The sequence below is a fragment of the Dromiciops gliroides genome, chromosome X (assembly GCF_019393635.1).
Source record: "Dromiciops gliroides isolate mDroGli1 chromosome X, mDroGli1.pri, whole genome shotgun sequence".
In the NCBI taxonomy this organism is placed as follows: Eukaryota; Metazoa; Chordata; class Mammalia; order Microbiotheria; family Microbiotheriidae; genus Dromiciops; species Dromiciops gliroides.
Window position 1 is genome coordinate 13655377 of NC_057867.1, and position 17819 is coordinate 13673195.

Below are 17819 nucleotides of genomic sequence, written 5' to 3' on the forward strand. Positions count from 1 at the left end.
TTGAAAAGTCCATTCATGTTGTTTTAAAGAAGTGCTGACCATGTGGTCAGGAGACCATGTGACACGGCCTAGAATTGTGCAATCCATCAGTGTCCTCCTGTAATGTAAGGAAAAAATAGGAGTCCTTCCAAATCAAGTCGTCTCCAAACACGGAGCCTTCACTAGTCAAAGGAGACTATCTTGGGCCATCAGGCCTGTTCAGATTTTCTACTTTTTTCCTCTACAACATGAGGACAAGGCCTAGGCAGCATGCACTCGGTCAGTGCTTAGAGCCATCCCCAGTTCTACTGGTGGCTTTTCCTCATACCCTTCTCCAGTTGTGAAGAATCATTGCCCAAAACTTTAAACAAAGCCCTTTCATTGAAACTCGTGAGTATCTTGTACTGAACAAAGATTTATAGCTACTTTATTTTGTCCTTTTAAGTGAATTCCAATGATGGAGTTTACATGACAAGGAGCGGCACATGCATGGTTGTACACAGGAGTCAGTGTGTATCATAGTTGATTTTATTGAAGAGTAAGTGTGGATTATCACATGAAGGTTGTTTCCCCCCCCCCAAGCTATTCATGGCACCGACTGGACACAGTTTTTATTCTTAGCTGAAATGAAAGCATCTGCCCACATGGTATCCACTATCGTTGAAACCGTGGCTGGGCAGCTCTGCCTAGCCTGGCCTGGTGGCTTTCCACTCTTGAAAGGAAGCTTGCAAAGAACCCCTCAATTGCAGAGGTAGTTGGTGGTTCTACTGTGGCCCACAGAAGGAGGCATAGGGGTATTCGTTAAATACAGTAGGGAAAATCACTGGGTTTTCAACTGGATGACATACAAGTACTAGGCAGACTTTGGCACAGCCAAGAGCACGCATTCAACATCAAAGCATGCAAACTTACTATTTCAGTCTGTGCAGAGAATGATGGGTTTTTTTAAGTGATGACCTCAGTTTGGCTTGAGTGGTACCAAGAATGAATTAGAAAAAGTTCAACTCATATGTGGTGACTAGCAAACAGTAGAGTCTGCAGAAATGGGCCTGTCGCTCTTAGCAGTATTAAATAAAAGATTTCAGTATCATTAGATTCTCTGCTCAGTGCTTATATATTTTCACTAGGTACCTTTTCTTCTGTGATATTTTCTGATCTGAGCCTGTGGAGTTAAACAACAATACTCTGGAAATCATTTAGCTTGAATTTCACAAAAGGCCCCAAAAGATCTGTCGGGTTTTTTTTTTTTGAAAAAGGCATTTGGGATTGCTCTGAATACAAATATAGAATCTATCAATAATGGTTCTTTAATTCATTTTTTAAAATACTAGAAAATAAGGCAAGTTCATGTCTTACAAAGTTGCTATACGTACGTCACCCCTGTCCTCCTCCTAGCTTCACAAGCTCAATTACATGACCAGGGTGAACAATAGCACATGCTAGAGTTGGAAAAGCTATCCAAGGCCCAAAGCCATCATGAAGTTTCAGAAAGGCTTGGTGAAGTCTACAACACAGGCACTGTATGTTTACATAAATTAAGATAATGCTCTATTATCAACCATAAAACTGATATGCTCATGAAAATCACAAGGTAAAAGAATTTACAAAGTTGTAAAAATAGGCATCTCAAGATGCTGCTGTTCTTTTCTGCCTTCCTGCTTCCTCCTCTGGTCCTCCTAGACCTTGGACTGTGTCCAAATCCCTCCCCCTACTAAGGAAAATTGAGGGGGGGAGGGGAAAGTTAGCCTCCATCTTGTCCCTTCTACAAATCGATGAGAGAGTTTTTCAACTCTCGACCTTATTTTTTCATTATTAGAAATCACTTGTCTTTATGAGCAAACATCTAGGTCCTTCCACTTTAAAAACTCTCACACAATAACCACATAAATTTACAAGAATGAGTTTTATAACCAAATTCCCAAGATGTCATGCCACACATTTCCCAAATGGAACCTAAACCAACATGCAGGTCTAGTGTCTGAGGGGGAAAATAAGGATCCATTTTCTTTAGGCATTTTTTTACAACAGGAGTTTCTATTTCAGTCTGTGACTGAAAACTAAGAATAACAACAACTCTTAAAACAGTTGAGTTGGAGAGCTGTTCCTTTGGGATTGTGAGAGCAGTGACCACATCTGAGGAGAGAGGATTGGTTTTGATTTGAGTGGTAGAGTATGTCCGCCAAGGGAAGGCAGATAAGGACACTACTGATGAAATTCCACAATTGACCTTTTAGGCTACTGTGTTTGCCTAGGGTAACAGGCTATGCCAACATAGGCAGACTATAGTAAGGATAAGCTGTAAGATTCAGCACCCAGAACCTGCCTCCAAAAAAAGAAAATCCTGAAATGCTCAGGATAGCATAGCGAGGTTCAGTCAATTGTTTCTCCAGGCCCTTGGGAGAACTAAGCAACTCTAAGTAATGTAACTGTTAATGTGGAGAACACAAGAGAGGACTCCCCCCAAAAGCCAATAAGCTTGGGAGACTTTTGTGGCCAGAATAAACAATAAAGCCATCCTCTTTCAGGGACCAGGGCCTGCAATGGAGTCTGGAACCAGGTTCCTTGGGTGCAGGAGAGGAGTAGCTGTTGGCACAGGCTGCTGCCCTTGGATGCTAGGGAGCAGAAGGAAAGGATTTTCTGCTGCCTTGGACAGCTGGTCCTCCAATTGTGCCCCATATCCCATGAAGGAAGGCAACCCCCAAGCAAGGGGGTTTTGTCTTTAAGACAGAAATCTAGATAATAGAATTTTTAGAATCATCCTTAGCAGAAACAGTAAAATGTGAGGTGCTTTTTTCTCAAAAATATCTGTATAAAGAATCTGTATAAAGTATACATATATGTGCACAATTAGAAAATACCCCTTTAAATAAAGTTGAAAACACCCTCTCTAGCTGATTCCATCAAAATCGGGCACTATTTTTAAGCAGTAACAAACTCTAGATTGATGAAAAGTTTAATTTCAGCGAAAGCACATGAATCCATTCGATTTCCCTGGGGACCAGCATCTAACTAACTTGAGTTCCGCAAGTGCTAAGATGGCGTCTCTTAAGCTGTGTTCTCAGTCTTCATTAAGAGGCAGTTGTGTTTGTTATTCTATCACCAGACATGGGCTGCTTCTTCACTGGGACCTCATCACTACAGTTTGGAACCAGCTTCTCGCTATTGCTGCTGCTGCTGCTGCTGCTGCTGTTGTTGTTCAACCAGTGGCAGGTTTCTTCATTGCCTCACCTGTCCCTCCTCAGCAGACCACCTGAGAATACACAATCAATGCAAGTCCTTACACTGAATCCCCTCATTGCTGACTCTGGTCATTGTGTTCCTATTAGTACAATCACAGGGCTTTGGGATTTAGCAGTAGATTTACAGACACAGAGTTTGTATTTTATTCACTTTCTTCTTTGTCACTCAAGTCCATGCTGAACTCTGCTCAAAATGCTGCTTGGCTTCCCTGGCCACACTCCCCAGTCTTTGGCCTCGGGACTCATGCGGATGCGATGGCTCCATTGTGGCGGGAACGTGACCTTTCTAAAGGTGGCCGTCGGTTATCTGTAAGACAGAGAACACAAACTCTGTAAACGCTAGACCCCAGCTATTCCGGAAGAGCAAAAGGGTTCAAACAGTTCGGAAAAATCACTTCAAATGATCATGTAAATAAGTAACACGGTTCAGAGGGGCACTGCAGCCGCTAGGCCGAGCCCTACTATTCTACACTCAGCAATAATATGATTTTCTGAGTAAGAGAAGTCAGAGATCCCTCTCTGAAAGGAGAGGTGACAGCAAATTCATTGGCAGAGATGTTAGAGTGAAGGCCTTTTGTTGGAAAGTCTTTTGATTCAACATATTTTCATTCTCTCTATTGGTGTCTCTACTGGTGTCCCAGAGGGCACACCAGTGAGGGCTGAGCGGGAACGAGTTGGGGCTTTTTGCTCTTGACCTCTGTGTCACTCAGACCTGACATTTGCCTGACTAAATGACCCGAACAAATTCAGTGTGTTATCTAGTCATTATGGCAATGAATAATGAATATCTCTCTCCTCCAAGGATCACAGGAAAACAAAAGTTTCAGAGCACTCAAAGTTGCTGAAAATAGTTTTTGCTTTAAACAGGAAACTGCATTTTGATGATTATCACCTCAACTTAAATGCAATTGATGTGAGTGAAAATCCCTTTCTGACAAAAGCATAATATACTTAGAATGAGCCTGGGTCCCTAGAAATAATGACTACTACCAGCACTTCCATAAATGCTAACACTTTACACTTGTTAATTTGCTAATTCACACAACATCCCCAGGAGGTAAGCCCATTTCCTTCTATCCTATTATCTCTGCTTTAGTGATGAAGGTTACACAGCAAATCAATGCATGGTATGATCAGGGTTATAATGCAAAGTGAATGCTCAAACATTAGGTCATGCTTCTTTGGAAGCGAGACTTTGGAAATTGTTTCACTCTAGAATGGGAGCTGGATAATGAAGAACACTGGGCATTATGTTTGTTCCTTAGTAATGTTGGCTGGTGGCACCTCCCAATTGGTTTTGGGTTCCTGAACAGGGTACAACTAACTGGTTCTCTTGTCCTTGGCCTCATTAGTGCTGTTTTCGAATCCACTGAATTGACAGGCTTCTAGAGACTTTGAAAGGTCCATTGTGGGTGGGTGAGTGGACTTTCTCTACAAAGCTACTCAGCTTTGGATAATTTGGATAATTTGAATCTTTTAAAGACGCCATTAAGACATGCATTATTTATATTATATTATATTATATTATATTATATTATATTATATTATATTATATTATATTATATTATATTAGCTATACGTGTATTCAGGGATAAAATTATCTTTTACTTAGATGTCACTGTTTGGCATAAAGATTTGCTTTTCTATTCCTTTTGGCATCTTAGAGCAAATGAGATTATAATAGAAGCATTCCCACTTCAAGTCATTTCCTCCAATGAGAGTGTTCTATCCTAAAGTGGTGGCCACCTGAGTCAAAAGGATACCAAGGTGGTAGTTCCTGGAGCTCTCTCCTACAGTGGGGCAACAGGAAGCAGCTTGTTTAAGGAAACATAGCAGTAACTTCACTTTCTTTTGGAGAAGGGACCAAGGCCAAGTAACTTTACAATGTAACTTACAACTTTACAATGCTAGGTAGGGACAGGCAACAGGAAAATTAGCTGAATAATCAGTTTTCATCAATTACATGACCAGGGTGAACAATACAAATAGCACATGCTAGAGCTGGAAAAGGATCCAAGGCCCAAAGCCATCTTGGCGTGAAGTTTCAACCATAAAACTGATATGCTCATGAAAATCACAAGGTAAAAGGATTTACAAAGTTGTCTGAGTTAACAGTAGAATTGGGGGAATTGGACAATAGTCCAATTGCCCAACATGTCCAAGATCCACCAAGGGAATAATACTGGTATGCTGTGTTTATCACATCACCTGTGTTTCTACAGTAGAGCAGGGAGAAAATTTGTGGCAGCCAGAACTCTGGGTCTCAGGAAGACCCCTGAGTTCAAATCCAGCTTCAGATACTCACTAGCTGTGTCACCCTGGGCAAGTTACTTAACTTCTATCTGCCTCCATTTCCTCCTGAAGCACACACTCTATTTATTTTGAAGAGGATGAGAGAGGGTTCTGCCAACTGAGAGGACAAGGAAAGGCTCTTTATAACAAAACTAAGGGGGGTAGATGAAATGCAAGTAGGCCTGTTTGACTGGATGTCAGCAATGCCAAGATGAGGGACAGTTTTGAGCTAGTGAGGGCTCTAGAGGAAGATCCTTTAGGCAGTTGTCTTTCTCAATCCTGCAAAGGAAAAGCCAGAAGCCTTCTTTGAAAAAATGCTGCCTCAATTTTGCACCCATCTGGCCTGGGTGTGACAAGCCTGGAAGCTGCTACAATAGATTAAAATTCCAAACATCACATGTGGAGGATGGATTAGAAGCCAGGAGACCAATTGGGAGATTTCCACCAATCTGTGATGGAAGCCATTAATTATAATTGTGGCTGTGTGAGTGGAGAGAACTGGCAGAGGTTAAAGGTTGAGGATGACTATGAAGCTGTGAACCTGGGTGACTATAGAGGCATCTGGGGATGCCATGGTGGAGAGCTCTAGGCCTGGAGTCAGGAAAACCTGAGTTCAGATATGGCCGCAGACACTTGTCACTTAGGCTGTGACCCTAACAAGTCACTTCTTAACATCTAGCTGTCTGCTTCATTTTCCTTATATGTTAAAGGTTCCAAGGTTGTTGTGAGGATAAAATTTGATAACATTTGTAAAACTCTTTGCAAACCTTAAAGCATATTATTATTTGTTGGGGTTCTGTTTTGGATGGTTAAGTTGCCCACAGGATATCCAAGTGGAAGTATCTAACACACACATTTTTGGGATGTGTTAGAGATTAGAGAGTCATATGTAATTGAACCTAAGGGAGGCGAATAAGTCCTCTACTGAGAGCATGAAGAGAGAAAGGCCCAAGACAGAACCTTGAGGGGCATCTTTGGTTAGGGGAGATGGAGATAATCCACCAGAAGCTTACTGAGAACCAAGAGAAATCCAGAGAAGGTCACCATATAAAATATGATAGAGAACTCAAGAAGGATAGGAACTAAGCCAAGTTCACCAAGTGATGCAGTGGATTCAGGAGTACCTGAGTTCCAATCCGGCCTCAGACACTTGACACTTACTAGCTCTGTGACCCTGGGCAAGTCACTTAACCCCCATTGCCCCACCAAAAAAAAGGAGAGATAATGGATAAACTTTGGGAGCTTAGGTCAGAAGCCAAATTGCAAGGGATTAAGGAGGTAAGGAAATGTAGACAGTGTAGACCAGTGTAAACCAGGAGTAGCTTTTAGCTGTGAAAGGGATAATTTGAGGAGATGGGAGAAACAAGCTGCCAGAAGAGACAGACTCACATCTGTCATCACTTTGTAAGAAATTGAAGCAAAGGAGGTGAGATGGATGGTCTCAATTTTCTCAGTAAAGTATGGGGCTTTAAAGTTGAGTGGGATAGGGAGAAGAGGTTTGGACAGCCATTGTAGGAATGAAAAAAGGATTGTCATGTGAGGGCCCATTTAAGACTATTCAGTAGAGGACTTTGTCAGCAGGCTTGTGCACCTTACTTCTGTAAGATCCAAGTGGGGAGTGACAAAAAGGTCAAAGAGTCAGTTGAGGGGGAGTGAGGCACAGGGACCTATGGAAGGATTTAGGAGGTTATGGTCAGATGAGATCTCCTTCCTGGAGGTAAAACAAATAGGTAGATGATGGGAGGAAATGGGATGCCAAAACAACTTATATTTGGAAGTATCCCCACATCTAAGGGCAGGAAGAGAAGTCATCTCAGAGACAATGAGGGGATGAGATATAGGACAAATCAATTTCAGCAGAACTGGGGAAATGTGCCCTGAATAGGGAAGGAAGCTCTAATGATAAATTAAACAATTCCAGTGCAATTCTCATCTCAATGACACAGTTACACTTTTAAACTAGAAACAGGTCATGCTGGGTAATCGATATCCTTCATTACGTGCAAAGAAATCCACCCAAGGAAAAATGAATACTGGCATTATGGCAGTGCCTTGGGTTGGCGGAAGAGATGGAAGTTATTTTAATGAGGATGGTAATGGAAAGCAATAATATTAAAGGACTTCACAGACGCCTGTGACTATAGACATACAACTCCCATTAACTGTAATAGGAGTTAAGCACATGTAATGATAACAAAATAGACCCCTAAATGTCTTTCCAATTGGAAACGTGGTCTAAGGTAACTCGCATGCTTTCACATGGAAAATTGTGATAGCAAAATTGATTCTACGTTGAAATTGCCCAGGGTCTGGTGTGGACTGGGGAGTGGAAGAAAGAACTGTACAATGAATGTCTTTGCTCTTCTCATCTTCATGTTCATTCTTAGTTTGGTTATTAAGAGGAAGTCTCAATAGTCACAATGGATTTATTAATTCAGTAGCTTGTTATCAGCATGCAACTCTGCTGTGCTAGGGAAAAAAAGAAATGATCTTTCCTAAAACCACTGCTGTAAGTGATGCTGTGCATCACTTTTCTGTTTCACTTTTTTCTTAGTAGTAACTGCTCGCTATCTAACCCTTATGGTTTGCTCATCTCAAAGTCTAATAATATCGAGGTACGTTCTCCAACAAACTCAATTATAGTCACTTTAGAGAGATTGGAATATGTGATAAAAGCAAAAGCACATGGCACAATAACATAGCTTTAGGGCACTAAAACTTAATCCATATTAAGCTCCAAATGTAGAAAATATGCTATAAACAAGACAGTTCCCAAACATGCAGACCTAACCCCTGGAGATTTTCAATGACTATCATTTACATAATTGATAAGTGGACTTCAGAGAGACTGTGCCTTCACAGAGGAAGACAATCTATTATTTAGTATTTCAACAGTATCAAAAGCCTGCTGTTGGTTATCTTTAGACCCAATGACAAAGCATGTTTGGCCTTTTGACAAAATGTCATTGTTTAATTTAAAGAAAAATTCTGAACTTGACAGAGATCAAATAAAAGGAGCATTCTGACATACAAAGTAGGAAAGAAAAAGGATTGTACATGAAATCATTAATCCATTACATACAGCCTTTTCCCCCTTTCTGGTACATTCTAAATTCAACATGTAACTATTCAAAGCTGTCCTGAGCCTTTTCTCTCTTCTCTTCTGTGCATTAAAGAAAAATGTTTCAATGACCTTCTCTTCTTTTAACAACCATATGGATTCCTCCCCAAATTGGAAAGAAAAGAAAAAGACCAAACCCTTGTAACAATTATGCTTCATGAAAGTCATGGACACATAGTCATGCCCTACCTAAAACATCTTATATCATTCTGCCCCTTGACTTCATCACCTTTCTGGCAATTAATAGACAACATACTTTACCATGATCAGAGTCTCTTTTTACAATGTTGCTGTTACTATATAAATTATTCCTCTGCTTCTGCTCATTTCACTGTACATCAATTCATTCAGTCTTCACAGTTTCTCTGTAAGCACGCCTTTTGTTATTTCTTATGGCACAATAGTATTCCATTATATTCATATACCATAATTTACTGCTACAAAGATTTTTTTACATAAGGGTCCTTTTTTCCTTTCTTTTATCTCTTTGGCTAGAAAGCCTACTGGTGGTATCATTGGGTCAGAGGGGATCCATAGTTCCAAATTCCTTTCCACAATTCAAGGTGCATTAAGGTCCCCATTTTCTTGTAGCTCCTCTGATACTTGTTGTCTGCATGAGTTGTTTTAATTTATATATTTTTTCAATAATCAGTGGAACAGTGCCTTTCATATGGTTCTTGATCGCTTGAAATTTTTCCTTTGATCTGCTATTGGAGGAATCAGAGAAAATCAGAGAAAAATTTCCCCAGATAATGGTCTTCCTTCAAATTAGTTTTGTTTGTGAAAAACTTTTAAATTCCACGAAAACAGAATTGTCCAATATATCTTTTGTGCTCTATCCCTTGATTTGTTCTGTTGCAAAACATTTCTCTTTGCTTGCACTGCTAATTTGTTTATGATGTGATCTTTTAGGTCTAAGTCCAATTGGATTGTATCCAGTTGGAGCTCATCTGAGTATATGGTGTGAGATCTTGATCTAAATCTAATTTCTGCTGGGCCACTTTCCAGTTTACATCAAATAGTGAGCCCTTACTCCAGCAGTCGAGGATTTTAGGTTTATCAGACACTTTGCTGCTAGGTTCATTTGCTGGGTCTTATGTACCTAACTGGTTCCACTGATAAACTTTTCTATTTGTTTACAACTAATACCAAAGGGTTTTGATGATTAATACTTTGTAATAAAGTTTGAGATATGATACTTCCAGATCTGGTACTTCCTTCCATTTCTTTTTCTTTTTTTTTTTTTTTGGTGAGGCAATTGGGGTTAAGTGACTTGCCCAGAGTCACACAGCTAGTAAGTGTTAAGTGTCTGAGGCCAGATTTGAACTCAGGTCCTCCTGAATCCAGGGCTGGTGCTCTATCCACTGCGCCACCTAGCTGCCCCTTCCTTCCATTTCTTGATCCAAATAATTTTGAATAAGTAATTGGAATGAATGAAAAAATCTTGCCATCTTGCTTTTTCCCCCAACAGAAATGGGTATTGAATTTCATCAAAAGTCTGTTCATCATCTGTTGACATAATCCTGTGGTTCCATATATTGAACCAATCCTGAATTCCTGGTATTATCTAATAGTATCCTTTAAACATTTTAGCCTTTTTGCCAATATTTAATATTTTCTTTCTCTGTTTTGTCCCTCTCTGGGTATCAAGACCATATCTTAGAAGGATCTTAGAAGGAATTTGTCAGAATCCCTTCTTTTCTTATTTTTGCAAACAGCTTAAGGTTTGCAAGAATTTATTTCTAAATTTGCATCATCCCAAGGTTGTGTTTTTGCACATTAGGTGAACAATACATTTGCTTTCTTTAATGGAGACTACATTTGGGATCATAAGACAAATTTACTTTCTACCAAGTTAAGTGTCTTTAGATGGCTCTTAATGAAGAGAAATGATGAGATACTAAATCTTTAGACTTAGAAACATTTACTGTCTCTCTCCCACTTTCACCTTAATATCATCTCTTCTCAAGTCCTTCTGTCTCTAGCCTAGTGGACATCAACCTTTTAACCCTTAGCTCTTAGTGCAATTTAACACATATATGTATACACATATATATTTATGTCTATCATATATATCAGATTGTGAAGCACAAATGTGGTCATAAGTGACAAGAAAAGTGAAAATTATCCTCCTTCTCTCTCTTTGCCAGATTCAGTAAAGCTTTCCTGTCTAGAAAGAATGTTCTTCAATCGTTTCATTTTCATGTCTAGTCTACTGAAACAATTGCTATTTGTCCTTCATTCATTTGGAGGAACAAAAAGGTCAAGGGTCTCTAGGGAAATATTAAAAAAGGAATGGGGGGCAGCTAGGTGGCCCAGTAGATAGACCACCAGCCCTGGAGTCAGGAGGATCCAGCCTCAGACACTTTACTTAACCCTCATTGCCCAACCAAAAAAATTTTTTTAAAAAGGAATGGAGGGGGCCTAGTGGTACTGGCTCTCTAACTGTATTCTAAAGTCATCTAGGCAAACTGGTACAGGTTGAAAACAGAAAAGATTAGGTAAATAAGACCTAGAAGCATTTGAATTCAATAGTAATCAATCTGTTAAACCCAATAGTAAACCCAAGGGCACAAAGTATATTGGCAAAAATTAGACATAGACTAATATACCACAATAAACTTTCCAAATTGGAGGGCAAGGTATTGAAATGACAATAAAAGACAAAATGAACAATTTTGATTACATAAAAATGAAAGGCTTCTTACATAAGCAAAGTAAATGCAGTTAGGATCAGAAATTAATTTGGAAACAAATATGCACAGCATTTTTTTCTGAAAAAATTTTTTCTGAAAAATTTACATATCAAAGATATAAGATATAGGCAATATATAAGATAATAGGCAATTCTTTCAAATGGAGAAATGCATGATATGAATTCCCATATGGAAATGCTCCAAATCACTAATAACAAGAGAAATTGAAATGAAAACAACTCTGTCATACCACCTCACTCCAGTCAGACTGGTGAAGATGACAAGAAAAAATGAAATTATGGTTAGCAGTTGTGTTTTCCATTCTGGAAAATAATTTAGAACTATGCATAAAACATCACTAAAATAGTACAAAGCCAGTCAGTGATGTTATTATTACATGTGTACCCAAAGGAGGTCAAGGATTCATAGGTCCAAAAACATTTATGGAAGCATTTTTCTTTGTATCAAAAGTTGCCATCAGTTGGGAAATAGCTGAATAAATTGTGGTAGATGAATGGAATGGAATTTTACTGCATTATAAGAATTGAGGAACATGAAGGGAAAGAAGCAGGAAAACAACTTATCCAAATGATGCAATAAAATTAATGTGAGGGGAAAGAACTCTGAATGAAGCAGTTGTCACTTACATTACCCCAGAGGGTAATGTACCACTTTTTCTTGATATTTGTTATATGTATATGTATACATATACATCCCTGTGTATGTATACATCACTGTGTATGCACACAGTGAGAATGAAATTGAGCTACAAAAACAAAAATAAAATTGTGCCCCGCCCCCCCCAAACCACTCACTGTTTTCCTGTAAAAACAGTCGAGTCCCATTAGACCATGATATTGAAACTTTACTGAGTTTGTTTTGTGAGATTATGTATACAAATGTATAACAATTATTAGATTTAATATCTGAATGAACTCAGGTTCCCATTAGAGCACAAATGCTTCAATGACCCCATTATTTTGCTTCTACTGCTCCCAGACCTGATCAACTTAATTATTCTGACTAATGAAACATTTAGGACATGAATTTCTGATTTGTTTGAAACCAAAAGGGACAATGAAAAGTGCTTCTTCTTAAAAAAAAAATGACAGTGCAGGAGACAAGTCCAAGATTGACAGTACTTGGCACGTCTTGTTTATTCCCCTTGAGCCTAGCTCACTGGGCATACAGTAGGCATTTACTAAATGTTGATTGTTTAATCCACTCCAAGGATGCAGTGATCGTCCTATTTCAATTACTCCTTAGTCCCTGGTTGGTAAACTGACATTCTTCCTTACTGTTAAGTAACTGTTAGTTACTTAGCAAGAAAGCTTCCCTTAATAGTAAACCGGGTGGCACAGTGGAATCCAGGGCACCAGCCCTGGATTCAGGAGGACCTGAGTTCAAATGCGGCCTCAGACACTTGACACTTACTAGCTGTGTGACCCTGTGCAAGTCACTTAACTCTCATTGCCCCATTTAAAAAACAAAACAGTAAAGGGGGCCCAGAGCTAAATCTTGGCCCTCTCTTATATTTTCTCATTTTATGTACAAAAAGGCAAAGAAAACACTTTGTAGAACAAAGCCATTGGCAAAGAAGGGGCAGACATGGAAGCAGCCCAGCCCTTTAACTATCCAGGTGTAAAGGTCAAATTCTTTGTCTTAATAAATTAGACAGAGCATGTCAGTTCAAACAACCTGCACTTGGGCATGGCCTAGGACCAGGGACTGCAATCAAACTCAGAGACAGAATTAGAAGGGACCTTGAAGGCTATCTAGTAGCTGCCTGTATCTGAAACTGCATCTTGTCCTGCAGCCTTCATGTGAAGACCTCCAGTCCTCACAGAAGTGCCTCTAGGTATTTGGGGGTGGGGGGGCAGGTCAAACCTAAGTCTCTTACATGACACGGCATTTCACATTCTTGAAGAAAGCTCTTTAGGGCAGCCAGGTGGCCCTGGGTTCAGGAGGGCCTAAGTTCAAATCCGGCCTCATACACTTGACAGTTACTAGCTGTGTGACCCTGGGAAAGTCACTTAACCCTCATTGTCCCGCCAAAAAAAAAGGCAAGCTCTTTTTCTCTCACTCCTCACCCCCCCCCTTCAGGTTTTTTAGCTCTCCTTGAATAGCCATTCAATACATCCCCCATGACAATACATACTTCCGGCCTCTCTGAGCATGCTTTCAACCTGTCAATGTATTTCTTAGAATGTGGTGCTTCCAACCCAAATATAGCTGGATCTGCTTCAGGTGGAAAACTTGGCTTTGAACTTGACTGCTTCTTGTTTTGGGTAACCTTGAACAAGTCAATCTCATGATCCTGTTAGTGCGGCCCAAGATCACAGTAACTTTTTGGGCTGACATATCACATTGTTGATTCCTCCCAAACTTGTGTTCATTCCTAGATCTTTTACAAGGACACTCACCTACTTCCCCTTCCCTATTCTTGGGCAGATTTTGTGAACTCATTAATCTCTTGGATTAGATTCAATTCATGGTTCTGAGCTCAGTAGGTTTGTGACTCCTCCCTATGTGTTAGATAGATTGGAGAAGTATGCCATCTATGGCTTCATTCAAGTAATCAATCAAAATGCTTAAGAGAACAGGGTCAAGGGCAAATCAGATTTAGCTAAACAAAACAAACCCAAAACAACCCACCTCCTAAACCACCCACTCTTTTCAAACTCAAATCTTCTAACCTCTGGTCTCCTTATTGGTGGCTTTAAAAGTACCTTCTGGATTTCATTACTGCCAATTTTATGTTATGCATAAATAGTTCTCTTTCTTTGCTACAAAACATGCAATAATGAATTTGAAACTTTTATAGCACCGATTTCTTTCTCATCAGCGAATGCATTTGTCCTTAAAAAGAATGAAACTGACATCAAAGTGGTCCCCTTGCCCCTTGCCTCCTTTCACTAATGATATGTAAGGGCTGCTGAGCCTGCAGTAAACGTGTTTATGTCCAGTTGAATTCCCATCATTTTACAATCCAATCTGATTCCTTTTTTTTAAAGGCAGTCCCAGGAGATCAGCACCAGCTCCTGCTTCAAGGCATTTCCTGACATCAGCCTTCACTTCGCACTTCAACCTCAAGTCCCTGATTTGACAAAGCACACAGAGAGTCAGGAGAGAAGTCTTTTTCTTTGCCTCCTCTCCAAAGGTGCCTGACAGAAGTCAATAGTGATTCCTTCCCAAGGCTACCATCACAAAATGCCACCTGCAAGTCCAAGGGGAAGCTTTCTAGCTAGCTATCCCTTACAATATTTTATTAAAGAACAGTGGGATTTTGCTTCTTCTTCTCTCTCTCCCCGTCATCTATTGTAGCAGTTGGCAGTTTCAATAATGGAAGTTCAAGAGCGCCAGGCAGACAGGCTTTTTCTCCCTTAGCATACTCCCTAAAAGCAATGGATTCAAAGATGGAAAAGAAAGAAGAAAAAGTCTTATTTTTCATAAAGGAAGTTTCTTCTGAGCTTATGTCATTCTTTCATTTTCCTACTCAGTGGCTACCATACTTTTTCTTCCTTGCCCACAACTCTTTGCATATACCGCAATCATCTTCTGCTGTATTTTTAATGTACTCAAAACAAACTCACTTATTATAAAATAGCAGTGACAACCCCTGATTGTAACAAGTACAATGTAAAATAAAATATCTTCAATATCATCATAATAAAGGCAGCCTATCCAGAATGACTATTTTTAGGTTACATAAAATATCCACATTTTTTATTCATGCTTGGCCTAACAGTTGCAATTCAGCACTCTGCAATATTTAAATGGAACTGAATATGTGATGAGAAAACTTTGGGGAAAAAAAACCAAACAAAGTCGCCATCATGGGCGACTTGCTCAATTTTGTCTGGGACTTTGATGGTTTCCTGGGCCCCTTATGGAGAAGCCAGGAAAGGCAACGAATGAGAGTTAAATTATGAAAGGAAGGTGAATAAAGTTATGTCTACATTTATAAAATGAGTCTCAGGTAGAGATTGCCACATGCCCAGCGTCTAAGCTGTTGGCTTCGGTTGGAATAAGGTAGTATCATAGGATACGAATGATTCTGTAAAGGTGAAGGGCCTAGGGGACAGCTAGTGCAAAGGCTGATGGGAGATAGTTTTGTGTGCGAGGAAATGTTTGGCTGGAAAGAAGAGTAATGTGTATTGTGCCTTTGGAAAGGCAGATTGGGGTAAAAGGCTTTATGTGCCAACCATAATAATAATAATAATAATAATAATAATAATAATAATCCCTGAAGAAGGGAGCCAGCAGAGTTTACTTAGTAGGGAAGAAATAGGGTCAGCCATGTGCTTTAGGAAAATCATTTTTACAGCTGTGTGGAGGGTGGATTGTTAGGAAGTTACTGCACGTTAGTCCACATTAGTCAAGACATTCTATCTTTCTTTCTTTCTTTCTTTCTTTTTTTTGGGCAGGCAATGAAGATTAAGTGACTTGCCCAGGGTCACACAACTAGTAAGTGTCAAGTGTCTGAGGCTGGATTTGAACTCAGGTCCTCCTGAATCCACTGTGCCACCTAGCTGACCCTGATGGCTATATTCTAGTGGAGAGGACAGGACACACACAAGACCATCACCCCAAATGTTTTGGTTTGCCACTTACAGTTCTTAGATGCTGCTCCTTAAAGTTCTTTGCATTTTTGGGCTACTTACTGTTTAAAAAAGACTCTCATGCAGCTCTTAGTCTTTGGGACCTTATCTTTCCTTTCCTTAAACAAAACTCTCAAGTTCATAAATTTACTCTAATACCTTGACTGATAACCCCTGACCCTGTTGAGTGTGCTCACATGTACGTGTGTGTGTGCATGTGTGTCTTGTCATGCTGTAAGTGTCTCTGAACTTGTTTAGACTGGCCCTCAAATAAAGGCATGCATCCCAGAGCTAGAGCTAAGAGAAAAGCCGTGACTACATGGAGGCTAAATTAGGCCAAATAATTGTGACTAAAGCAAGAAAAGAAGGGACCAATAATGGAGGCTTGATCTTTTTACTGTCTCTCAGTTTACAGGTTATTTTACCTGTGTTATTTTACTGGTTAATATATCAAATATTAGTGATTTACATATTTATGGTGTGAGAAGAAAAACTATTTATGTCAATTTGAAGATCAGCATTTATTACCTAATAATAACCTATGGGGACACAGAGACAGGAACCTAAGAGTCTCTGCTTTCAATGAGTTTACATTCTACATTCACAGATTACATTACATTACATTCAAAGGAAGACATGAGGTCAAATCCAACCTCAGATCCTTATTAGTGATATCTCTCTGCATTCCACTGTAAAGTAGGGATAATAATAGCACCTACCTCCCAGGGCTCTTGTGAGGATCATAATGAAATAATATTTGTAAAGACACTAGTAGTGCTTAATAAATGCTTACCCCTTACTTCCTGGGGCTAGAAAAATGTCAATCTTGCTTCTGAGGCCTACTTTCCTCTTATTAAATCCAACCCAATGATGCCAGTAGCCTGGCAAGATCCTTTTGGACCCTGCCTATCTCTTAAGATAAAGCTCTTAGATAGAGCTCTCTAAGTCCACCGGGAATTTCATGAGCTTTTTTTTTTTTTTTTTTGTGAGGCAATTAGGGTTAAGTGACTTGCACAGGGTCACACAGCTAATAAGTGTCAAGCGTCTGAGGCCAGATTTGAACTCAGGTCCTCCTGAATCCAGGGCCAGTGCTCTATCCACTGCGCCACCTAGCTGCTTTTACTAAGAAAACTGTCCGGCAGTAGCATCTAAGCACAGATCCTTAGACAGCATCTTGCCATGCTGACACTGAACCATCAGCTCTGGCAAACTAGTCATCTAGCTGTTTCTTAATCCATAATAAAGTATGAGATACTTGATCAAAAGCTTTGCTAAAATCTAGATAAACTTTTCACAGCATTTTCATCTATTAATTGAGTGAAAGTATAAAAAAAAGCATTGAGAAGTAAGTGGGAGGTGATGAAATGGAGGAAATGAGTCTAAATAACATGTTCTGGGACGTTGGTTGTAGAAATTCGAAGAATTATAGAAAACAGCGGGGTCAAGTGAAAGTGTTTTTAAACAGAGGCATGTTTGTAGACATCTAGTCTCCTACAGTTTTCACTTAACAATTATATTTTAGATAAACACGTTCATGCATTGACATAACCCAGATACTTGTGATGTTTTTAGCAGTATGTGCCACATTTTGATTAGTCATTTCCACACTGAAATGACTAGTTCAGGAGACTTATGTAGTGCCACTGAGCCCACTCAGGAAGCCACTAACCTTAGAAGTGTCAACATTGGCTTTGATCATTTTTATTTATTTTTTCTACTCTAATGAGTAGACCCCATAAATGACCCCATAAAAGGAAGTGTGAATTTGCATTTCTTTAATTGCAATTGAGGCTGGGCATTATCCAGGTGGCTGTTTACTGTCTGGTTCTGCTCATCTCCTTTGGCTTCCTTCCAAAGATTGACCTGTCTCCAAGAGTCTATAGCATTTGAA

At 39.6% G+C, this 17819-nt stretch overlaps 1 protein-coding gene across 4 annotated transcripts in view; it reads right to left on the reverse strand.

Annotated features, from left to right (window-relative positions):
• Window positions 1-491: 491 nt before the first annotated feature.
• Window positions 492-17819, reverse strand: part of DIAPH2 (diaphanous related formin 2) — a 908274-nt gene continuing 890946 nt past the window's right edge. For all 4 annotated transcript variants that reach the window (XM_043974079.1, XM_043974078.1, XM_043974081.1 and 1 more), the window contains one exon: window positions 492-3525. In XM_043974079.1, coding sequence (XP_043830014.1) covers window positions 3461-3525 — 65 coding nt within the window. In that variant the 3' untranslated portion in view covers window positions 492-3460. The remainder of the gene's footprint in view (window positions 3526-17819) is intronic.